General features: G+C 32.0%; 2 protein-coding genes and 1 pseudogene across 2 annotated transcripts; 2 read left to right on the top strand and 1 right to left on the bottom strand.

Moving 5' to 3' along the window:
• Positions 1-148: 148 nt before the first annotated feature.
• LOC148583311 (uncharacterized) lies at positions 149-7,476 on the top strand (annotated as a pseudogene).
• Positions 7,477-8,522: 1,046 nt separating this feature from the next.
• Positions 8,523-10,390, bottom strand: LOC148583310 (uncharacterized). The gene is made up of 2 exons (XM_088511356.1): positions 10,087-10,390; positions 8,523-8,632 (listed from the first exon to the last, which is right to left on the bottom strand). Exons 1-2 carry the CDS (start codon positions 10,388-10,390, stop codon positions 8,523-8,525), a joined length of 414 nt encoding a protein of 137 aa, XP_088367482.1.
• A 13,186-nt stretch (positions 10,391-23,576) lies between these two features.
• Positions 23,577-25,452, top strand: LOC132192124 (transcription factor bHLH106). The gene is made up of 2 exons (XM_059607353.2): positions 23,577-23,938; positions 24,780-25,452. Exons 1-2 carry the CDS (start codon positions 23,657-23,659, stop codon positions 25,200-25,202), a joined length of 705 nt encoding a protein of 234 aa, XP_059463336.1. The 5' UTR covers positions 23,577-23,656; the 3' UTR covers positions 25,203-25,452.
• Positions 25,453-25,731: the final 279 nt, after the last annotated feature.

Raw genomic sequence — 25,731 nt, 5'->3', positions numbered from 1 at the left:
ATAGCATATGTATATATTAAGCTTTTGTTTTGGGGAATTAATATGTTTCATATTTTGGTAGACATATTTGATGGGTTTTCTTTTGAAAGCTTTTTTGTAGAAGTTGTTTTTGAAATTTTATGCTTTCTCCTGATTATGCTTGTAGATGATGGAAAAGTCAAATACAATACTTTACTTTTTCAAACGAAAAAATTCACAAAGTTTAAATGCACAAACTTCAAATGTCAATGTTGGTGATATGTCATTGCCAGCTTTTGATATCCCAATTTCTGAAAATTCTTCTAAAAAACTTTGGAGAGTTGATGGCAATGAATTTAATATTAGTTTATTAGAGTTTGATCCTGGATTGTGTCGTCAGATAGATGTTAATCACCGAGATGAAATTCGAAGAGCTTACATTAATGCTGGTCCGTACTGACCTCCGATCTCAAACTACTCGAAATCTGGAAAGCAAAGTCATCTTCGTAGCTTTCAACCTTTGTGGTACAATTTATTTCCTTCATAGCTTGAATATTTACGTGAGAAAGATGTAGACTTTTGTCTACCCTGCTTTCTCTTTAATAAGTCATCTGGGCATTTTATGCAATGTGTATTCACTATAGATGGATTTAGGAATTGGAAAAAAGTTAGAATTGGAAAAGATTGTGCTTTTCTCAATCACATAGGGAAAGATCCAAATTCATTTCACAGAGTTGTTGAGAGGTCATATGAAGATTTGAAGAACCAATCTCAACATATATAGAATGTGTATGAAAAGCTCACCTTTGAACAAATTGCAAACAATCGACTGCAGTTGAAAGCCTCAATTGATGTTGTTTGAGTGCTTGCATTTCAAGGTGTTGCTTTTAGAGGTTAAGATGAAAGTGTGAGTTCAACAAATCGTGAAAATTTTCTTGAGATATTGGGTTTGGCGATTTCATATAATGAACAGCTTGTTGAAGTGATCGCAAAAGCTCCCAAAAATGCCACTTACACATCACCAACAGTACACAAATAAATTTTACATGTTTTTTCAACCAAAGTGAAAAAAGTAATTCGTAATGAAATTGGTAATGCAAAGTTTTGTCTAATTGTTGATGAAGCTTGTGATGAGTCAATGAAGGAGCAAATGACTATAGTTTTAAGATTTGTTGACAATAATGGCTTTGTGCAAGAACACTTTTTTGAACTTATTCATGTCTCTGATACTGCGACATTAACCTTAAAAAAGGTATATATTCTGTAATGTCTAAACATCAGCTAGACATTCAAAATATTTGAGGGCAGGGATATGATGGCGCAAGTAATATGCGAGGAGGGTGGAATGGGTTGCAAGCTTTGATTTCAAATGATTGTCCATATGCCTACTACATTCATTGTTTCGCACATCGTTTGCAGTTGGCATTAGTGGCAGCATCAGAAGAAGTCATTTCTGTTCATCATTTTTTTACCAATTTGAACTCTGTTGTAAATTTTGTTTTTGCCTCATGCAATCGATAAGAAGAATTGTGGATTGCCCAAGCTGAAAATGCTTACATGATTGCAATTGATGAGATTGAGAGTGGAAGGGGACTGAATCAAATTAGTACGCAACAACGACCTGGAGATACGCGTTGGAGTTCTCACTTGAGATCAGTTTCTAACTTGATCAAAATTTTTAGTCCAGCTTGTGAAGTTATTGTTAAAATCATTGATGTATGAACTACTTATTCCCAACGAGCAGAAGCTAATTCAGTTCATCAGGTAATGACTTCATTTGAATTTGTATTCATCTTACATCTCATGAAGAAACTATGCAGATCACTGATCATCTATGTCAAGCATTGCAATCCAAATCTCAAGACATTTTAAGTGCCATGCATCTTGTTTCATCCACCAAAAAGTGTATCCAACGATATAGATATGACAAATAGGAAGTTTTACTTACCAAAGTGAAGTCGTTTTGCAATAAACGCAACATAGATGTTCCAGATATGAATGCCTGTTATGTTGAAAGAAGAGGTTGAGCTCGTAATCAACAAACTGACTTTACAATTGAGCTTCATTATTGTGTGAATATTTTGTATGCTGTAATAGATTTTCAATTGCAAGAATGAAATCGTTGGTTTAGTTAGCATGCAGTGGAGTTGCTTATTCACGGCTCGGCTCTTGATCCTCGAGCTGCTCGTGAGTCTCTTAGAATTGATGATATTTGTCAGTTGGTGAATAAGTTTTATTCGCAAGCACTACAAAAAACTCACCAATTTGTAACAACACTTTAGTAACGTGTCAATAGGGTTGACACGTTACTAAATGTTAGTAACGTGTGTTTAGTAACGTGTGCGGCGCGTGAGCAATTTGGGTATTACTAAATTCAATTTAGTAACGTGTCAATTGACATGTTACTAAAGCTTAGTAACGTTTTAAGATTGGCATGTTACTAAAATCTTAGTGACCTGTCAATTTTGGCACGTTACTAAATATTAGTAATGTGTCAAATTTGGCACGTTACTAAACTTTAATAACGCGTAAATTTTTTTTTTTTAATAAATTTCTTTGAAATTTATTTATTTGTACATCTGATAACAATAACTATCAATAGCCATCAACATACATCATTTCTTAAGTCGTATCCGAACTATCAATCAAGATGACGTCCACAAAACATACATATATACATCATTGTCAATATACATCAACATTGTTAATAAACAAATAAATCCAACTATATATATATATATATATCCACAAAACATAAGAAATACAACTTAAGTGATTCGCGAATACATTACGTACAAACACCCTAACAAAAAACAGAGTGAACACCATCATGACGGGTCGACTTCTCCGCACTCACTGCAAATGATTAAACAACAATCAATTAACAAACAAACACTCGAACAATTAATCAGGAATCATCAAGTCCTAAGTGATTAGCAATGTCAAAGTATACGAAGGTCATACTCAACAATATTCAGGTTTAGTGAAATGTATAAATGTCAGATAAATAACTTTAACGTTATATTTACACTGCCAACACACACCTCAGGGTATATACATAGTTTTAATGATAATCCATTCAAAATGTGAAAATGATCTAAAATTATGAAACACATATATGATCTACACGTATCCAGCATTTCCATAACCACAACACATATTAATTAGTATTCCTAATTTTCAAGTATTTTGAGTTAAGTATATACGCTATTTATGAATATTCGATAATAACTTCTTATTAAGTCATATGTATACCTACGGGCTTGCTGAACCAGTGGTATATTGTCTTGATAAGCGAGACTTTTGTTCAGTCGGGGTCCTTTGTGGGTTTTCATTTTGATCGCCGTCCTCAACTTCTACCCTTACGTCATCTACACATATTACGATGTAAATGTGTTATACACATGCATGTGTTCCAAAAACATACGAACAAAGTGTGATTACCAAACAAAATTACTAACTATTAAAATGATAATCATTTCAGAAGATGATTGTATTACATAAAGAGAACAAAAACTAATATAGTTTTACCTGATCGGCTATCTACTGAGGATCTCACAATGTGTCGGACTGGGGACTCTACGTCATGTGAAGCCCTAACAGTAGTCACCTCCGGCTCGGAGTTGACATGTCTCGAGCCCTCCAGCACACGAACTCGGGCCTCATATGCCGCCATCTGCTCAGCAATCTGTGTAGCCATTTGCGCAGCCATCTGTGCGGTAACCTGCTAGGTCACCTCCGCAGTAATCTTAGCCCTCTGCTGGGCCAACTGTGCAGCCATATGTCTACTGTGCTACTCCCTTTCAGCTTCGAGTGCTCTTTCAATTATTTACGAGACATTCAAGCTTTCGAGATTCTGTGAACGTGATTGGGATGGTGTATGATGAGAGTGGATGTAGCCATGTGTAGGGAGAATATTCTTACTAACCCCTCGAACATGACCTGCATATTCAGGCTTAGAGTAGTGTGCCTGGGCGTATGCATCGTTGGCTGCCCACCGAATAGTCCCATGGGGCCCGTCTACCAATTCTGCATTATCGTTTTCCAATAGCTCCTCCATCCTTACCTGTATGTTACATTATACCAAATCATTGTTATTTATGTGTTAATCCTAAATAAGTTTTCTATACGCAAATAAAAATGAAAGATAAAGGGTGTAAACAACATACAACTCTCTCCTCAACCTCCCGATTTAGGTAGCTACCGTCTTTCTTTCGGTGGATCTTGATGTATGCCTGCGCTCGCGTAGGAGCCCTGCCCGTAGTAATTAGCTGCAATTAAAAATCCCCAACACAAACATATGTTAGCATTAAATTAATGGTGACATATGTATATTTATATAAATGGTAAATGACAAACATACCTCCTCATTTGATAACCTTGCCAAGCTCTTTGAGTCGGTGCAGTGTGGTGTGTTATTCAATGCTCGTATCTCTCTCTCATATGCTGAGTATAGTCCTACGCGTACACAACATATATACGTTATTAATATGTGAGCCATCTTCATAATATTTACAATTACTGAAACTACACAATTGAAATTAACTTAGTGACCTACTTGATAGGATGGATCGCACCACTTCTCCAACAATATATCCACGTCTGTGCTGTTGTACCCTCCAAGGAACTCGCACATCCTCCGCTTCACTGTTGTATGCGTCTCATTGTGCTAAATATGGAGTTTCTTTTTCAAATCATGTCTTTAACGCCTCAACTTCTCGCCCATGTCACGGAATGTGTCATTCTTGATCGCCTCAATGTCCAAGCCAGACGGGATATAAAACTGCATTTGCATAAGTTAGAAATTATGAACCCTACATTATACTTTCACCATCAACTAATCGTTTCACAAAATAAGTAAAATAGCTGCTATGTACATATGATTGTAAATTAAGAATATTGTAACGTTTCACATACAATCAATGAGCTCCATAAATCCTCCTTCGTGTTGACGGGTACCTTCGTCCAGTCATCGGATATTCTAAGGAAAGCCCCGCTCTTGACAGTCTCATATTCACAATAATCATATATACCGTCTACAAAACTTACTTAAGCCAAATCTCTTTTAATCATTCACCATAAAAATTTATATCACAATTAATATAAAAACTCATCATTAAAGCCTCCAATTGGTAATCACCCAAAATCCAAACACCATACATGGATTTTCAATCAACCAGTGACTAATTTATTCCCTTTAAACAACATGTAAATCATCTCAAAGCTCAAACCAGAATTTGTCAAAAACACAATTACAAACAGAAATTTTCTTAATCAAAATTATTCGTAATGAAATACCCACAACCATATGACAAATTGTAAACATATAAAAAAAATTGAAAAAAACGTAATTACAATTTTTACAATATATATAAATAATTATAAATAATTATTTCTGAATATATATATATATATACCTACAGTACGTTGTTGGAGAGGGAGAGAGTGTCAGAGAATGTGCTAGGGTCGACGCCGCCGGAGTGATGGAGACCGCCGGGAAGGAGACAAGGCCGACCGGAGTAGAAGAGAGAAAAATGAGAGAGGGAGAGAGGACTGGGGCTATGTGCGCGCGGGAGGAGCTAGAAGAAAGATTCTGTGTCGGAGAGTGAGGAACGCTGGAGAGTGAGGTGTTGCCGGCTGGACCAGAAGAAAAAGAAGGAAGGGAGAAAAAGAAGTAGGAAACGCGCGTGATCCCGATGCGTTTTAGTAATGTGCCAAACGTGGCACGTTACCAATCACATGTGGCACGTTACCAATTTTTATAAACATCAATTTTGAATTTTTACTATATATATAGTTTTCTCTTTTTGGACACGGTTTTTTTTTTAAAAAAAATTGGGTCGGAAAAACTTCTTTCAACTGGATATATAAAAGTGTCATATACTTATGAGAAACATGCCCTCTTTTAATAGCACATGAGAATCACATTTTTTTTCAAATAAGATTTTCTCCATATATATATATGGAGAAAATTTTATTTGATATATATATATATATATATATATATATATATATATGGCTCTTACAAACTAATTGGTTTTTTTTAAAAATATTTATACTTAAGATGAGGAAAACACCAGGCTACTCCGTGTGTATATATATATATAGTCTAGAATATTATTACTAAAAATCACAATGTAATTTTTTAATAACATTGAGAGTAAGTCGATTGATCGCTAGCTAGTTCATAATTGTTATATTAATTTGAATAGTTTAACTATCAATATAATATGATAAATATATCAACTAGTTTACCATTAATTAAAAAAATTTATAATGCTATTAATCATCATTTCATCATAGATATATATGATGCAAGTCACATCGTCATGCATTATGTATATATGTGATAGTCATTATATGAATCGGTATGATTTATAGGATTAAATCATATAAAACTAACAGATTTTTTTTTTTTTTTTTTATATTATATATATGTACGTTTTTCCTTCGATAATGTTAAATATTATTTTTTGTAAGGTCAAAATAATTAACAATATGTTCAGTGTAGCAATGTGTGATGAAATTTGCTATACTGGCCGCCATACTTATAATAGTCTTACGTTGTAGTATAGTAGTCACATAGAAATTGGATAGATACGCGAGATGCTCATACAAGCTCAAGTAGATCCTCTCACGGTGGAAGGAATTGATTTGTGAGTTACGTACGTACTTAATTTTTTTTTTCTAATTTACGTACGTACTTAATTACTTAATTAAAAACGAATAAAACTCAGTTCTAAGAAATTATAACTTCCACCAAGACATTCAATGAGGAAGTGGAAGCCCTTTTCAAATTAAGAAACTATTCAATAATAAATGGAATGCTTTATATACTTCAGTAACTTGAATAATTTATACTTGAGCAACAATTGGAACTCTTCCTACTTTAGTATATATTATTATGAAATATAACAAAATTATTATGAAAACTATATAAACCATTTTAGTATATATTATGGAATTACTAATATAATGTTAATAGTATAAATAATATTAATGGAATTACTATGAAAATAAGGTATATAGATTAGTAACGTGTCAATTTAACACGTTACCAATTGGTAACGTGTTAAATTTGACACGTTACCAACTGGTAATGTGTCATTTTGACACGTTACCAAATTGGTAACGTGCCAGTTTGACATGTTACCAATTGGTAACATGTTACATTTAACACGTTACTAAATGGTAACGTGTCAAAAAGTAATGAACAGTGGACACGTTACAAATTGGTAAGCTTTTTGTAGTGAAGACTTTACCAATCTTGAAAAAGAACAGTTAAAAATAGAACTTCACAATTATGAGTATAATGTAGTTGAAGATTCAAGTTTCCAAGGATTGTTAAATATTTCCGAATTGTGCCAATGGTTGATTAGAACCAGATAATCAACTATCTACCAACTTGTTTTTCGAGTTGTAGTGCTTCTGCTTACTTTTCCCGTTTCTACTGGAACTACAAAACGCGCATTTTCAGCCATGAATATCATCAAAACTAGGCATTGCTGCGACACTTAGTACAGATTCAGTCATAAATGATTTTCGGGATATGCAAATACAACGAGTTCCATTTTGATAGGTGTTTGAGCTAAAATTTGAAATGTATTATGACACAACTATCTATATATCTTTTTCTTTGTATGTTTATCTTTTTGTTAAAACTGAATTGAAGCTTTTTTTTTTTTTTTTTTTTTTTGTATACATTACTTTTATGTATTTTGAATTTATACCTCGGTTCCCCCATCAAACCTTCTGGATCCGTCCCTAATTAACATGGGCGGATAAGATGGCCCAGATATCGCTTGATTTTTTATGTTCCTATGACTATTAGACTTGAGTACTAATATTTTTAATGTTTGACTTGGTGACCAATCTCCAACCGAAGTACGTGCTGTTATTCTCATGTTAAGTTGTGTTATGATGTTTTAGTTATTTCTCACTTTATTATTGAGATATTGTGCAGTGATGGCTATCTTATAGTACATGTGACGTAGTCGATCTTTTACTGTAAGCCCTCTGGTAAGAGGGTCCTAGATCCCTTATTGCTAAATAAGTTCAGGGAGACACACTTGAGTTAATTACCAGTTGTTTAATTTTTGGGGCGTTATACGAATATGATTTTTGTTTTTTTTGTTTGTATAAGGAGAGGTTATTGGGGTCTAAAGTGAAGTTTTATCTAATATTTAATGTGTGACTTGGTGACCGATCTCCAACGGAAGTACTTGATGTTATTCCCATGTTAAGTTGTGTTATAACGTTATAGTTATTTCTCTGTTTATTATTGTGATATGGTGTAGTGATGGCTATCTTATAGACTTATAGTACAAGTGATCTTGTCTTCTGCAATGAGCCCTCCGGCTAGAGGGTCCTAGATCCATTGAAGCTTATTAGTAAATAAGTTCAGGAAGACACACCCGAGTTAATTACCGGTTAATTAATTTGTTGTGGATTACAGGAAAGAGAGATTACGAAATCTGCTAGTTTGTAAACACACACATATACATTGAATGCAAATCTGCCATTGATGAATATTAGACATACGGAGAAGAATTGAAGGAGGCCCATTAACCCAATCCCCTTGCTCCACGTTTAGCAAAAGGAATAACTTCGCTCTTACAGACGCCGCTAATTGTTGAAGCAGATTTTCTAACTGTCGAACTAGACAACGGATCACCTATAAAACGATTAAGAAAGTCACTGAATAACCACAGGCTCTCAGGGGACCGGGGAGGGGAGCCTTTGATGGCTAAGTCAGTGGTATATTTGAAAGAAAAGGAAATGGAGAGAGAATTACGGAAGAGGAGAATGCCTTTTATTTTTTATTTTTTGTATGAGGAGGAGAATACTTGATTTTAGGGACATGTGACCATTTTAAATTGGAGGCTTTTTGGAGGTGGTTTCTGGATGCTTGCAACGTGGTGAGTTTACGATTGTCTGATTATTTTTCATGTAGTGAATTGCTTGAGTGGAGGCCATGATAATTTATATTCACATCAGTAAATAATGGTAAACATAGTGATCGAAGATATATGCCTTCTTACGATAATCAAACATCAAAATAGACGAGCTGCGCTGAAAGCAACCACAAAGAAGATGACTTGTAAAGGTCCAATTTTCTTAGTTGAGTTTTGCTCCTCAAATGAACTTCAAAGGACGGTGACAAATGAACTAAGACTGTAATTTAATTTCTCGATTTAAAAAATGCAAGTGGTGCACATATCTCCTTGAATTTATTAATAAAAAATATAACATATTTCGTTGTTTAATTAACAATAAAGCATGTTAAAAAGCATGGCATATGTCCCTAAGAGGTAGCTCAATCGGCTGGGACCATGCCTAACGAAGTGGATATTACTAGTTCGAATTCTCCTCTCCTTCTTATGCGGACATGTCAAAAAAAAAAAGCATGGCAAATATACTTTTTTCTTTGCTTTATTTATTTATTTATTTATGGCTATATATGGTTGTAGGAGAAGGGAGAAGAAAAAAATATGAAAATAATGAAAGAGTTTGTTAATTTCCACTTAATCACTTCCAGAGATCGATGAGACTTCTCTAGACTTTAATTTTGTCTTTGGAAGGGTTTTTTCATGTATCATGTATATACTTCTCTTGCTTTTACTTCCATTATTATGAAAAACTTGCATTGTGGTAACAATAATTAATGCATTTTCAAGCATGAAAAGATAGCTGGATTTATATATAATTTTGCATGCATTAATTGGATGCAGGGTGGAGTCCAATACCATATATATGCTCAAGCACTATATATACATGTACGTATGCTCTTTTAAATGGAAGAAAACTAATAAAAAAGCTATGTTGGCGAGATCTTACATATCCTACACGATGAAATGGGGTGATTGTGATCCAATATATTAATACAAATTGGTCCTCTATATGATGAGTGCAAATGAAAAAAAAAAACATATATATATATATATATATATATATATATATAGTTTATTATTATTATTATTTTAAATGAATCAAGCGATTTATATATCATAACAACTTTAATCACAATGCTTTACGAAGATAATGTCTAAAATATAATTGGGACTTTCTTAATAAGGACTTGTTCCACGCTATGGGATAAAGCTTCCTTCGCTAGACGATGAGCCGCACCATTGAGATGCTGTCGAACATGGTTAACCTTCCAGTTTTGCAAACTATTTAACACTTCTTGAGCCTCCTCAATAAGGTTTCCATATTGGCTCAAATTTCTATCATCTTTATTGAGTGCCTGCACTACGTGGAGGGCGTCGCCTTCTAGAATCACCCTGTAAAAACCTAGTTCCCAACACAACTTAATGGCCCTTAATGCCGCAACTGCCTCAACAATATCGGGCACGACGTTGTAATCTTTTTGCCCTAACAAAGTCGCCAACACCTCTCCCATGCCATCTCTAACTACAACACCAATACCCATTTTCCTTTTATTTTTATCCACAACCACATCCCAATTTATTTTAACAAATCCGTTCTTAGGGCTTCCCATCTAGGGTCCTTTGAATTCCCCCTCATAGTCGCATTATCTTTTCAAGACTTTACTAATTTGAACGCCTCCAGAGATTCCGAAGCACACCTGATTACTATAGTAGCTAGAAGGACTAACCTTTTTTCCCATAAACAAGGGCGTTTCGTCGAAGCCATGACATTTTTGTAACCACCGCCATAAGTTCTATATCCTCGTTAATTACTTAGAAATTGAAGAAGCTCCTCCAAGATAAACACAAATTCCTCATTATCAATGCATCTTTTTTGGATTTTACTGCCACACGCACTCCATATAGCCTTCGCAGTTGAGTAGCTCCACAAAACATGCCCTGTGGTTTCTGCCTCAACACCACACGCGGGGCATAGTGGATCCTCTGTAATGTTTTGTTGAAATAGATTTCTTTGGTGGGTAAAACATTATGACATGCTCTCCACATAAACACCTTCACAACATTAAGCGTGTTCATCTGCCAGATTTGCTTCCACAGAAACCTTTGTTGTCCAATGCATGAGCATTCCCCTTTTATTATGGGATTTATTCTTTTTTTTTTTTAGTTTACGAGGTTTACTTGTTGACCGCTCATAGTCTATTTATACATAGAAGCCTTTCAGCCTTTGTAATACTTCAATAATATACTTAATATACAAGATGTAGCCCATATGTGCTTCTGCTCTCTCAATTTTCTCTCTTATTTCTTTCTTATATATATATATATATATATATATATATATATATATTCAATAAATTTAACAAGGTTTCAACGTCACTTTTCTATGTCTTTCAACAAGGCTTTGAAGTTTTTCAACATTTTCTTTCGACAAATTCACATTCTCGTTGTCCCATGCTGCCATGCGCTTCCGCTGCTGCGTTCCGTATTCTAGAACTCTAAAGCCGGAATTAAGTCTTTAATGTGCAAATCTTTCAATCTGTTTTCTTTTTTCACGTGCCCATGTGCCAACATCCTTTCTCACGTGCTTCCACGCGCCTCTGTTGTTCTTTTTCTCCTCTTAATTGAGAACTCTGAAATTTTCACACGAAACTTGTATACAATAGAGAGATGGAGCCATGGAGGAAATCCATACATTATAACAATGTCCTATCGATCTTTTCTTATGTTTTCTTTCATAAAGAAGAGCATACATAGTTTAGGGATGAAAAAACGATTACGGTTAGCAGTTATTGGCTAAAACTGCTAACTATAATCGCCTTGGCATAGTAAAATCCACTAACCGCCTAGGTAGTTAGCGGAGCATTAATATGCCTAATAACCGCTAACCGCTAACCGCTTTTTATAGTAATTAATACGACATTCTTATAGTAATTAATATGATAATATCATATTATATACGACATCATTTCTAGATTTTTATATATATTTAAACACGAAAACGATATTGTTTTATGTATTTATATAGATAAATATAATATATATTATGTAATATATATAAAGGTGGTTAGCTTTTTTTTCTAACTGCCTTCAAAAGCAATTAGTAGTTAGTGCGATTATTAACCACCTGCCTTTTTACCGTTAAATTACATACAAGTGTATACTTTCGCATTAAGCATTGGATTCCATGCATCCAATTTATGAAAAATAAAATTTTGGGTTTCATTAAAAAAAAAAAAAAAGGCTTCTTATATTTGTTTTCCAGATTTTGGGGGACAAATTTTTGGATTCTTATGGGGTTTGAATTTATTTCAGGTTAACTATTGGAGCCAAGGGGTTTTACAGATTTTGGTTCCAAGGGAGGGGGAGGACAATGATTTTTTTTTTTTCCCAATTTTTTGACGTAGCAAGAGATTTTGGATATACATTTATTAGAGCATTCACATTGGTCTCAATAAATTAGCCTTGTAGCTATTTTAATTTTTAACTAGCAATTTAACAAAAAATAGCAGCTCAACAAATTCTTATTTATATTAATAATAAAAGTAATATTGATCTCTCTCTTCCTTGTGAATAGTAAAAATATATATATATATATATATATATATATATATATATTTTAAATAGAAAAGTGAAAGTGAATAACTAAAATGTTGAACCGGATGTAAGTTATTTGAAAAAGTGGATAGTTAAAATAGAAAAATATATTTTTTAACTAAATATTTCTTGAGCGGGATGTGAATGCTCTTACAAGTTGGGTTTTAGGAACACCTTCCCTGAGTGTTTAAATATGTGATGTGTTGAAGGAATTTTCTTTAAATACAATTTATAGGAAATTTATGTCAAATAATTTTTCAATATTTTTTTAGGAGGGGCAGTACTACGTGTGCCCCCAATAATGTTTGTATAGTTAATGGTGTACCGTTGACATTTTGCTAATATTTAGGCTTAGTTTGTTTTGGTGCAAAATGATTTCTTAAAAATGTTTTTCGTATTTTTTAGTGTTTGGTGCAACGAAAAATAACAGTCGGCGAAACACATTTTCAGTTTGACGAAAAAAGGTTTATAAATTTTCGTAAAATGGTTTCTCTTTTTTAAACTAGTAAACCAATTTTCGAGTTTGAACTTCTCATTCTTAAATCGCCAAATCACTGCCAGAACCCTCATGGACCTCCGACAGAACCCCATTGGAACCCTCTTGGCCTACTGTCGAAACTGAGCTAAGCCACATCAATGCCAGACCATTGATGGAACACTGCCAGACCTTTGTCGGAATCCCGATGGACCGAAACCCTGCAGGACCACCGTTGGTTTCTTCCAAAATCTCGTTGGGCCACCATAGGAACCCCTGTCAAGCCACCCTTGGACTATCAACGGAACCTCGCCGACACTTCGTTGGAACTCAAATTTTTAGGTTAATTTTTTTAAGAAAAATTATACTAATATTTTTATGTTGCGAATACAAATTAATTTTTATAGTTGAATATGATTCAATTAAAATATAAAAAAAATATTTACGATTTTTCATACGCGCCAAATGTCAGAAAAGTTTTTTAGCGGGAAAACATTTTCAAGCGAAAAAATTTTTACGTCGAAACAAACTGAGATTTAGGACCTGTTTGGAAGTGCGATTTCGAAAGTGCGGTTTTAAAATTTGCGCTTTTAAAAATTGTGTTTTTGAAATCGCTACTTTTTAAAATCGCATAGACGTTTGATAAAACTAGGGGTGCAAAGGCGGGCGGTTTTTAACCGCCCGCTAACCGCTAACCGCTATAACCGCCTAACCGCCTAACCGCATTAACCGCTAACCGCCTAACCGCCATAACCGCCTAGCGGTTAGCGGTTATTAGGTCTACTAACCGTAACCGCTAACCGCTAACCGCCTTTTTATATAATATATTTTTATAATTATAATTATAAAAATATTTATACATATAACATAATCACTTGATCATTAAATCACAATTTTTTTTAAAAATAATTAAATCACAATTTGAGTATTAATATATTATCACTATAATTTATATGATTATATCATATAATCACTTGATCATTAAATCACAATTTTTTTTTAAAAAATAATTAAATCACAATTTGAGTATTAATATATTATCACTATAATTTATATGATTATATCACATGAGATTGATTATTAAATCATTTGATTATATAATAACAAATTATACATATATAATATGACATAACTCATAAGTATACCAATTCATACTAATACAACAATTAAATATCTAGAGACTTATTTCCAATGTATATTATAAACCTATAAGTCTATATAAGTCTACATATGTATATAAATAATATAAATGTATAATATCAATAGTTAATCATATGATTCAATGACAATTCAAATACTTTATTCAAGATTTCAAGTGAATCATATTATTAATGTACAATGATGATATGATTCGTATAATATCAAATTAAGTAATTGACATTGGATTAAACAATGACCAATGTGTTACTTATAAACATAATTTAAGTATTAATGTATTATCATTATAATTTTAGTAATTTATATATTATCACTATAATTGATATGATTATATCACATGATGGCTTGATCATTAAATCATATGATTATATAATAATAAATAATACATATATAATATGACATAACTCATAAGTCATAAGTCTACAAGTTAATCATATGATTCATGTACAATGATAATCACAATTGATTCAATTGAATTAAACAATATGTTACTTATAACTACAAGTCTACAATTTAATTAAAGCATTATTAGATACTTTAGGAATTTAGGATTTAGGAGTTTGAACATTACCATTTACCATTAGATATTAAGTTCAATTCAAAGAAAAAAGATTATAAGTAAATATGATAAGAATTTAAATAATTAATCATATGAATCATATGATATAATTTAATGAGACTATATGATTATATAATATCAAATTAAGTAATTGACATTAGATTCAACAATGTGTTACTTATAATCACAATTGAAGTATTAATGTATTTTTTGAACATTTTTTAGAAAAAGAAATTTAACCATTTTTTGAAAGAAAAAAAAAAAAGAAAATTAACAATTTTGAACAATTTTGAATTATATATATATATATATATATATATATATATATATATATAATTGCTTATAGTTATATTATATGCATATTGAATAATATAAATGTATAAGATAAATACTTAACTATATGATCCAATTACAATTCCAATACTTAATCAATTATTCATGTACAATGCCAATGACAATGTGATTCATATAATATCAAATTAAGTAATTGACATTGGATTAAACAATGTGTTACTTATAACTACAATTGAAGTATTTTTGTTTGTTTGTAAGTTTATAAGATCAACACTTAATCATATGATCCAATGACAATTCAAATATTTAATCATAATATTTATATACAATGACAATGTGATTCATAAAATGTCAAATTAAGCAATTAGCATTAGATTCAACAATTACTTATAACAACAATTTAAGTATTAATATATTTTTTATTTTTTTTTAACACTATTTTGACAATTTTTAAACCATTTTATGAAAAAAGAAATTGAACCATTTTTGGAACAATTTTTTTTAACAATTTTTTGACCAATTTTTTGAACCATTTGTTGAACAATTTTTTAAAATTGAACAAGCCAAAACTACATCGTTTTAATACCCATATATATTCATCTCTTCCTAACCTTAAACTAAACCTAATCAATCTCATTCCTAGAGGTTTGTTAGTAACGAAGATTATTATTTTTTGAATTGTCATAGTATTTTAATTACAATACAATTATATTAAGCACTTTTTGATATGTGTACATGCTTGTGCCTTAATATTATTATGTTTAATATTATAACTTTTCTTCTTTTGATGTCCACAGGATTTACTAGAGGACCAAATGAGAAGATTGATGAAGTTTTAATGTTTTATTTGACTATTTGTATCATTAATGTTTTATTTGAACTTATTTTATATGTTTTGTGTTGAACTTTTTTTATATATTTTTTTTATATGTTGTGATAGTTATCTGAATTATGAACTTTTTTTTGTATTTTGTGTTGAATTTTTTTTTTTTCCTAAAAAAAAAAAAGTTAACGAGTTATGATTTAATATTTAAGGAAATTTTTTTTTAAGTACAAGTCAATGTAAATTTTGGGTCAAATATTTTTGATTTTTCAATATGGGCTCTTTTTATAGCAATTGGGCCCAAGTGGATATTAAAAATACAAGAAAAAAAAATATGAGGGTAAAAAAAAGCCCAAAAAGCCCAAAAAAAGCCCAAAAAGCAAAAAAAAAGCCCAATTTTAAAAAAGCGGTTAGCGGGCGGTTATCAATTTCACTAACCGCTAACCGGCCACTAACCGCTAACCGCCTAGCGGTTAGCGGTTGCGGTTAGTGAAATTTACTAACCGCTAGGGCGGTTACGGTTAGCGGTTATTGCCACTAACCGCTAACCATAACCGCCTTTGCACCCCTAGGTAAAACATGTTAAGATTTTTTTTTTTTTTTTTTTTTTTTTTCAATTGAGTGTTTGGATAACATGAGCATATAATTGCGGTTTCATGGCCAAATAGGTAAATATTGCCCCAAATATTGTTTTAAGCAAAATCTTGATTTTGGTTTAAATTTGCACTTTTTCAAATAAGCACACCTAGTCAGCTTATAGAAATCGCGGATTTTTCCGCAATTTTAAAATTTGCGTTTTTTAAATTGTAATCCCAAATACTCCAAAATTGCGATTTAGTTTTAAAACGCATATTATTTTTTTAAAATGCACTCCCAAACGGACCATTAATTGTATTTGAACACAATAATGTTGTACATTTAATTGTTAGTGGTTGTGATTTCGCAAATTGAAGATTAGCGAAATCTCAACCATTTAATATGTTCATTTTGGTATTAATAAATATTAAAGATCGCGATTAGCTCTCCTTAAGCTAATCATCATTCCTAATGGGATAAGGATCTTCTCAATTTTAAATGAAGTTGATAGCATCTATTTTATGTTCAGAATTTAGAGTTAGTATATCTAACCGTGTGCAAAAAGCCATGTTATTTAAATTTTTAAAAGACATGCTAATATTGACATTATTTATACCATTAAATACACAAATTTTAAATCCAAACCATGAAATAAAATACTATCTATCAATTTCATTTGAACCTCTCGATCTTGAGAGTATCCAAAACTTGAGTCTTAGCTTTATTTCCAAACAATATTGAATATCCATTATTATTTAGATATGCAAGATTGAGGAATTCACTGGAATAATTACGTATTTCATTACACATATAAATGTTAATGTAGCTTTTTCATAACGTGGAGTTGTGTTAGTTTTCTTCCCTATTATATATATATATATATGGCTTAATCTTGCTAATGAACCATAGGCCTGCATTCCTTTTCCTATCCGTTGGCATTGGGCCAAGGGGCTATAGGGTTCAAACCTAGTCCAATATAAGGCACCCATGTGGGCTCATATTTTCTCCCCCATAAACAAATTACCAAAAAAAAAAAAAAAAAAAAAGGCTATTTTGAGACTAAAGATCAATCTTTCACATATATTACGAGAGTAATACTAAAGCCTCGTTTGGTTCGCGAAATGTCTAGTCCATTAGAAAATGATTAGCTACTACTGAGAATAAAGGATTGTGGAATATATTAGCTATTCTTATTCTCTTGTTTGGTTGTAACGTTGGAATAAACTAGCTAATTCTGTTCCTTCGTTTGGTACAATGCAATATGTGGGTGAATGAAATCATATTGTGATCAAATTTCCTAAAATACCCTTATAATACAAATACAATTTATATTATTAAGGACGTTCATTCTTTTTTTAAAAAACATAAATAACTTTACTATATATATTTTTTTTTAATTATGTCAGGTATGTGGCCTTTTTTTTTTTTTTTTTTTTCTTTTTTTGCAATTATGCTACAAAATTATTTATATATATATATATATATATATATATATATATATATATATATATATATATATATATATATATATATATAAAATACTTGGAGAAAACAGAATCAAACTCAATCTTGAAATTAAAAAAATATAGTTGGAGAATGTACAGAGAATAAAAAGAAATTAAAAAACAGATTATATATTTGTATTTTATAAAAACTCTACAGATTATGTTTCTCCATCAAAGAAATTAAAAAAAAAAGAAAAAAAAAAAGAAAAAAAAAAAAGAAAAAAAAAAAAAGAAACGGTACAGAGAAGATAGACAGAGAAACAGAATAAAAAAAGGTACATAAATAAAAAAATAATAAATAATAAAAGAGAGAGAGAGAGAGACGGATATAAGAAAATTAGAGAGAAAGGATACAGAGAATCAAAAGAAAACAAAAAAAAAAATTAAAAAAATATTGAGAAACGGTATAGAGAAGATAGACGGTACAGAGAAGGGAGACAGCACGTATAAAAAAAAAATTGTTTGCACTTGCAGAAAAACTGTACCAGGAGAATCAGAGAGAAAATAGAAAGATAGATAGAAAAAGAGAGAGAACGAAATATGGAGACGAAGAAGAGAGAGTAATATAGAAGAATCAGAGAGAGAAATTTAATCCCACAAGTAGGATTTTTTGTGGCAATTTATACGATTAATTTAATTCCACGGGAAAACATTAGCTAAGCCATTCATTTTTGAGTGGCTTAGCTAACCCTGTATGTATGGGATTAGTAGTCCCATGGGAATAGACTATTCCCAGGAATAAAGTGTTATCAAACAAAAGATTAGCTATACCTAGTGTTAGCTAGTCCAATCCAATGGTCTATTCCGCAAACCAAATGGAACCTAAGAGTCTGTTTGAGATTACGTTTGAGAAATAGAGCTTTTAAGTCAAAATTCGCTTTGTAGCAAAAGCTTCATTTTTAACATTTTACCAAAAGTGCATTTAGGCAATTTTTAGAGTGAAAAAGTTTATAAAAAATATATATATACTTTTGAATTTTTTTTACCAAATATACCCACTTTTGTTTGGTATGACTTTTTAAATACTAAAAATATCTTTTTAAGTTCTCCAATGCAATGTCAAACAAGCCTTATATCTTACAACCCACATTTGGGTTCCACTTTCATCTCATTGAATTGTTATATCACTTCTTATTGAAAAACAAAAAAATCAATGATAGATGGACACAGTCACATCAGTCTAACAAAATATAAATACTTTAGCATTATTTCATTATATTAACGTTCTATTGTCAATTTCTTAGAGTAACCCGTGTTAAATAAAAAATAATTACAATAATAAATTAGCAATGTTACATTAATTTAATAAAATAATAATATGGTATATATCACTGAAAAAGCTACGAGTGTACAACCCACGAGGAGTTGTCATGCGTGCTTGTAAATTGTAATGAGTGAATGAGTAGCATGCGAGGTGAGGTGGAGCATATGAATGCAAATTGAATTTGGAAACTTTTAGATGCGCCTGCTGCTGCAATGGCCATCCACAATATATATATATATATATATATATATATATAGAGAGAGAGAGAGAGAGAGAGAGAGAGAGAGATTAAGTGGGAAACTTATGTTTTGTATACATAAAGATAAAGAAAGTTATTGTGGAGTATATTTAAATTTGATTCCCTAAATTTTTTTAAAAAAATCAAAACGAAACTGCTATTAGTGCTCTAACAAGCGAGTTTTTCCACTTTAAACTATCCAAATACAGCATAAAGCAATCACCTACCAATTGATATATTATTTTTTCTTTTTGGTTTTTTTTTCTTATTATTTTATTTTTATTTTTTATCAAGTAGTGGTTTATAATGACTTCTTGATGATTAACCAATGCCAAAGCATGTATGTTAAACACTGAAAATGGAGCTGACCAAAGGCACTAAAGACTATGTTCTTTAGCTTAAATTTGTAAGAAATTATAAATTTAATTATTTAATTAATATTCTAATACTTACTAAAATAAGGAATAAATTGTAAAGTCAGAGTATACTTTAAATAAAAGATAGAATAGATATAGATCCGAGCTAATTCAGCACTAGAGGTCTACATTCATTGTACTAATGCCCACTAGGTCTACATCCACATCAAGAAGAAAGAGAAGATGATAGTAGTTCCTTATGCTTTGATGGTACGAAGCCTTATGTATGCCATTGTATGTATTATACCATATGCATGTTTTTAAGATGGTATAGTGATCAGTAAGTATCAGTGAAATCCTAAACCACTACATTGGGTAGCGGTTAAGCATATACTCAAGCATCTTAGGAGAGCGATATATATTATATGTTTGTATACTATAGTGAGGATTTGATAGCCACTGGTTACACATATTGTAACTTTGAGTCAAATTGTGATTCTCGAATATCCACATTAGGGTATGTCTTTATCGTGGGTTGTGGAGCAATTAGTTGGAGGAATGTCAAGCAATGTTGCATTGTTGATTGAACCATGGAAGCTGAAAATGCCGCGGCATGTGAAGCGGCAAAGGAAGTTGTTTGGCTCAAGAAGTTCTTAATAGATCTTGGTGTTATGAGGATAGAGCACTTTCTTATTACGTTGTTTTGCAACAACAGTGGAGTAATTGCACAATTTAAGGAACCAAGAAACAATAACAGAGGAAAACACAAAGTGCAAGTATCATCTCATTAAAGAGATAGTCTCTTGGGGAGATGCAGTTGTGGCAAAGATCGCCACGACTAAGAATTGGGCAGACTCTTTCAATAGGCCTTGCCTCATAAAACTTTCAAGTCTCACTTAGAAGGAATAGATGTCAAATGAATGTCAAACTGGAACCAATGGAAAGTAAGAGATTATTAGGGTTTATGCCCCGAAGTCTAATTACTTTGTATGGCACTTAGTTTTATTAAATAAAGTTGTTTACATACAAATTTATTTTAAGGACATTGTGCATATTACTATTTACATGTATACATCAATTGATTATTATTTATCATAGACATCTAAGTCCATAAGTTATATTGAATATGGTTTAAAGTGTGCTAATGAGATTTATACATAAAATCTTAAACCATAAACCTTGTAACTTATACACTTATAATTTGTAGTGAGTAATGGAATTGAGAATTTCATTTGATAAGACTACAGCATATCAATCTTCGTGATATATTTTGATTATGTGAAGTGTAGACTTATGATTGATATGTTGGTGCGGATACAATGCGCTGAACAATCTATGTGAGGTGTTATTCTTTTATAACTACTATAAAAGTATAAATTGAACTCACGACTATTTATAGCATTGACTATCAAATGTGAGATGAATGTGAACTTAAATGTGAAGTGCATGTCAGTTTGATACATTTTCGAAGTGGGACCTTTTATTGTCAAAATCTTGATGTATTCTGTAATCGCATGTAGCATTTTTCCTAGTTCTACTTCCAATAGGTTAAGCCTATAAATAAGGAGTTTCTGTAGGCATAAAAGGCACACAACTTGAGACTCCACACTCGTCACTAATCAAATATTGGGGAGAACATTTAGAGGTCTTAAACCCTAACCCTATCCGCGTGGTGTGAGATTGGCAGAGAAATCAAATCACCCACCTTGCATAAATATTTTATGGACAAATTAATGCCATGTTCTCTTCAAGTTAATTCATTGGATTCTTTTGCTATGTTTTATATGCATAATCCTAACAACTACACACAGAATTTTCATATCGGTTTGACATGTACAATAAGCTATCTATAGTAGACCTCATTTTAAAATTCGAACCGAAAATTAGATAGATGAATATTCTAAGGAGAAAAATTAATTCAAAGATTGATCGATTGCCACCTTAATAAAATGAAATTAAAAATATGATGTAAAATGTGGTAATTAAAAAAAGAAATTTGAAAGTAGCTTCCACGCAATAAATGTGTTTTATTTGGGAAAAATATAATTTAGCTCCTCAAATTATTAGTCATTTTCATTTTCGCTCTATAATGTTTAAAAAGTGATAAAGTAGCTTTTCAAACTACCAATCAGTTGCAATTTGGCCACTCCGTTAGTCATTACCGTCAAATAAGATGAAAAATTAAATACTATGTCGTTTTAACAAGGTTAAGTTACTAAAATACAATTTTGAAAAGAAAAAAAGAAAAAAAAAAACAATTTAAATAATGCCCCCCAAAACGACGTCGTTTTGAGGGAAAAAAACAAATGGTGGTTTAGGGGTGGCTCGCCGGCCACCCCATAGGCCATGAGGGTGGCAGGCGAGCCACCACTAAACCACCTTTTTAAAAAAAAAAAAAAATTAAAAATTAAAAATGACGTCATTTTTGGGGAGTATTTTTTAAATTGATTTTTTTTTTTAAAAAAAAAAAGAAGGCATTTTAGTAACTTAATCTTAAAAACGACGGCGTTTTGCATTTTTTATCCTATTTGATGGTGTTGATTAATGGAGTGGCCAAATTGTAACTTTTTGGTAGTTTTGAGGATTATTTTATCACTTTTTGAACATTAAAATGCTAAAATGAAAATAACTGATAATTTGGAGACTAAATTATATTTTTCCTTTTTTAATTTTCTTTGGACAAAAAACTATTATTTGAAGAGTCGTGGCAGTGGACTTGTCAAAATTGCTTGCATACCAATTAATTCGTATGGTCACAAATAAATAAAAATAAAAAAATAAAAAAAAAAGGTCAAAAGTTATTTTAACAAAAAGTCGTTAATAAAATGGGGCGGAAAAGAAAAAGCTGTAACCTAATCGAAACGCGGTGCCGTGGTGGATCTTGTAGAGCAGTACAAGAGTGGGGCCCAAAAAGTTGCCGCTTTCTATGACTGGGAAGCTGAAAATTCATTGAGTCAAGATGCAATCATCAGGATATCTTTGTTTCTTTGTTTCTTTTCTTTTTTTAAAAAAATACAGATATTAATAAATAATTTTAAAAAAATAAAGATTATTTCCACTTTCTTATCAAATTAAAATATTCTCAAAATTCTTACAAAAAAAAAAAAATATATATATATATATATATATATATTCTCAAAACACATTAACATACACATATGGTGGAGGTGATTTTCTCTTCAAAATGATAAAAATAAATCATAATTTGGAAATTAAATGAGGCATTTTATCCATCCCCTCTTATGTTTTAAGGATTCAGAAACAATATTAGGAAAAAAGTAATCTATTTTTCTTGACAAATGTGATATGTTTTAAGTGACTTTTTATATTAGTCACTTAAAACACGTTATGTCAACTAACGTGTAGATTTGTGTGTTAAATAAGTATTAAAAATAACATTATTCTTCAATATATATATAATATTGACGTATCCATTTCACTTGAAACGAAAAGTATTATTTTCATAGTAAAGATTTAAACTTAATGCAACTAATGATATACATGCATGAACTGGCCAGTATTATTTACATTAACATTATGTACATCATTAAATGCTTAAACTTTAAGTTTTGACAATCAAATAAATACTATCAATTTCATTTGAAACTAGGAGGATTGGGATCCTATTCGGTTTAATGAACCGAACTACATAACGGATTTGACTTATGTACCGTAAAAAACAAAAAACTATACCACTTTTATTATATTTTTTTAGAAGATTAATTGAATTTTTTTTTTTCTCTCGTACAACAACTTAAAATTAATTAAGAACCCTACAAAAAAGTAGGGCATAGCATGAGAAATTTTATCAACTTTTTCCACGACAACATTATTAAAACCAAAGCATAAAAGGGCCACAAGGACCCAAAATTCAGAGATAAAACCCTAAAGACAAAACCCCACCGAAAGCTTCCAACACTTTTTCTAATTTCACTCACTCAAAAAGCCTCAATCATAACCACACCATGCATCAACCGGAAGACCAAGACCTTTACCGCTTCATCGCCGGAGAAAGCGTCATGAACGTCTCCCCATACGGTTTCCCAGAAAACTGTGACTTTCCGGCGATGCAAAGCTTCTGTAGTTCCTCCTATTATCCCTTGGAGGTGGCGGGACTGGCGGACACGCCACCACAGGATAGAGCTCTTGCCGCTTTGAAGAATCATAAGGAGGCCGAGAAGAGGAGGAGGGAGAGAATCAACTCCCATCTCGATAAACTGAGAAGTCTTCTTCCTTGTAATTCTAAGGTAATAATTAATTTCTTGATTTTCAGTTTATAATTATAAGGGTTAATGAGATTTGGTTTGCTCTGCAAAAGATTCTTGTGTTCGCTGTGTTTGGGGCTTTGTTGACTGTTTGGTTACTAAGAAAAATAAAGAAAGAAGGAGAGATATTGCAAAGCAGCTGAATCTTTAGACTTTTTGCTATTTTTGACTACAAGATCCCCCACCCCCAGTCCACTAAGACTACTATCATGGCTTAGTTGTCACGAGCTTATTTCCTTCTTCAACTACTTCTTTTCTCTTCTTTCTTCTTTTTCCTTTTAGGTGTGCGTTGGTGAGGAAAAAAAAAATAGTTTTCAGGTAACCAAGCAAAGATTAATTTAAAATTATTGAGTTTTATTTGTAACTCTTGTATCTTGAGTTTTTATAACTCTTGTAATTCCCTAAAAGAGCCGAAAGTATTGGATTTGGTGCATGGCATCCCATCCTCTTCCTCTTTTGTGACGAAACGGAGTTTAACCTTATCCACGAATTGAAGCAGGGTCTTGAGGGTTTCGGGTCATAAAAACAAAAGATAATTCCAGAAACCCTTTTAAGGGTTTAAATTTGAAGTCTTGGATTTATAAAAATTCTTTTGAAACTTTTGGAATGCTCCAACTGCAAATACAGAGCCTGTAAAAAGATTGGTAAAGAAAGAGCAAAAGATAACTTCAGAAACCGTTTGAAGAAATCTCAGATTTATAAAATTCTGTTGACACTTTTCCAATCCTCCAACTGCAACTCCAGAATCTGCAATGGGAAAGTTGCCCTGCTTTTTCATAATTAGGGTTTCATATATATATATAATGTTTTTTTTTTTTTTTAGACGGACAAAGCTTCCCTGCTGGCAAAGGTAGTCCAACGTGTGAAGGAGCTGAAAGAGGAAACCTCAGAAATCACAGAGCTCGAAACGTTTCCTTCGGAGACAGACGAAATCACCGTCCTCGCCGGCGATTATTCGAGCGACGGCCGGTTGATATTCAAAGCCTCATTGTGCTGCGAGGACCGCACGGACCTGATACCGGACCTGATCGAGATCCTAAACTCTCTCCACCTGAAAACTCTCCGGTCGGAGATGGCGACGCTCGGCGGCAGAATTCGGAACGTGCTTGTCGTGGCTGCAGATAAAGATCACAGCATTGAATCAGTGCATTTCTTGCAAAATGCGTTGAAATCTTTGCTGGAACGTTCAAGTTCTAGTGATCGGTCAAAGAGGCGGCGCATATTGGATCACAAAATGATTATGTGATGTTTTGGTTGTTTTTTTAATTATAATTCCATTTTCAGATTTTCGTTAGTTTTTTGGATTTGATTTTGCTGCATGATGAGGTGGCCGGGTTGTATGTGTGATGGATTTGATGGGTATATATATATATATACATATGTATATCTTCCATTGCAGTGGAAAAGAGTAGAAGAATCTGTGTAAGTGTGACAATGGCGTCTGTAAAAGCATTGGTTGTGTGAGTTTCGAAGCTCAAAGTGATGGATGATGATTATATTCTTGTGTGTTGTTTTTGTCGAAGCATATACACTGACTCTGAGGAAAGCATGCATATATTGGTTGAAAGAGAAGCATTTCTTGTGGAAATTAATGGAGTCTTTGGTGAGAAGAGTGCTGGATAGAGAGTACTGTGCTTCCAATCCAGCACCATGGGGAAAGAAAAGATTCTTCCAGGAATCAAGGCGGCTCTTTGCACTTTTTTTTTTTTTTTTTAATCTTCTAGACCAAATGAAGTGAAATATCTTCTACAACCTTATGTAATATTAGAAATCAC

Source organism: Corylus avellana, chromosome 10 (genome assembly GCF_965113065.1).
Source record: "Corylus avellana chromosome 10, dhCorAvel1.hap1.2, whole genome shotgun sequence".
Lineage (NCBI taxonomy): Eukaryota > Viridiplantae > Streptophyta > Magnoliopsida > Fagales > Betulaceae > Corylus > Corylus avellana.
Note: the sequence above shows the minus strand (reverse complement) of the source record. Positions and strands in the feature narration are given on the sequence as shown.

Excerpts from the sequence above, each read along its gene's own strand:
- LOC148583310 (XM_088511356.1), bottom strand. The coding sequence starts at position 10,390 with ATGGGTATTGGTGTTGTAGTTAGAGATGGCATGGGAGAGGTGTTGGCG. Across the intron at positions 8,633-10,086 it reads TGTTCGACAGCATCTCAATG|GTGATCCGTTGTCTAGTTCG; the intron begins GTGCGGCTCATC and ends ATCGTTTTATAG.
- LOC132192124 (XM_059607353.2), top strand. The coding sequence starts at position 23,657 with ATGCATCAACCGGAAGACCAAGACCTTTACCGCTTCATCGCCGGAGAA. Across the intron at positions 23,939-24,779 it reads TTCTTCCTTGTAATTCTAAG|ACGGACAAAGCTTCCCTGCT; the intron begins GTAATAATTAAT and ends TTTTTTTTTTAG.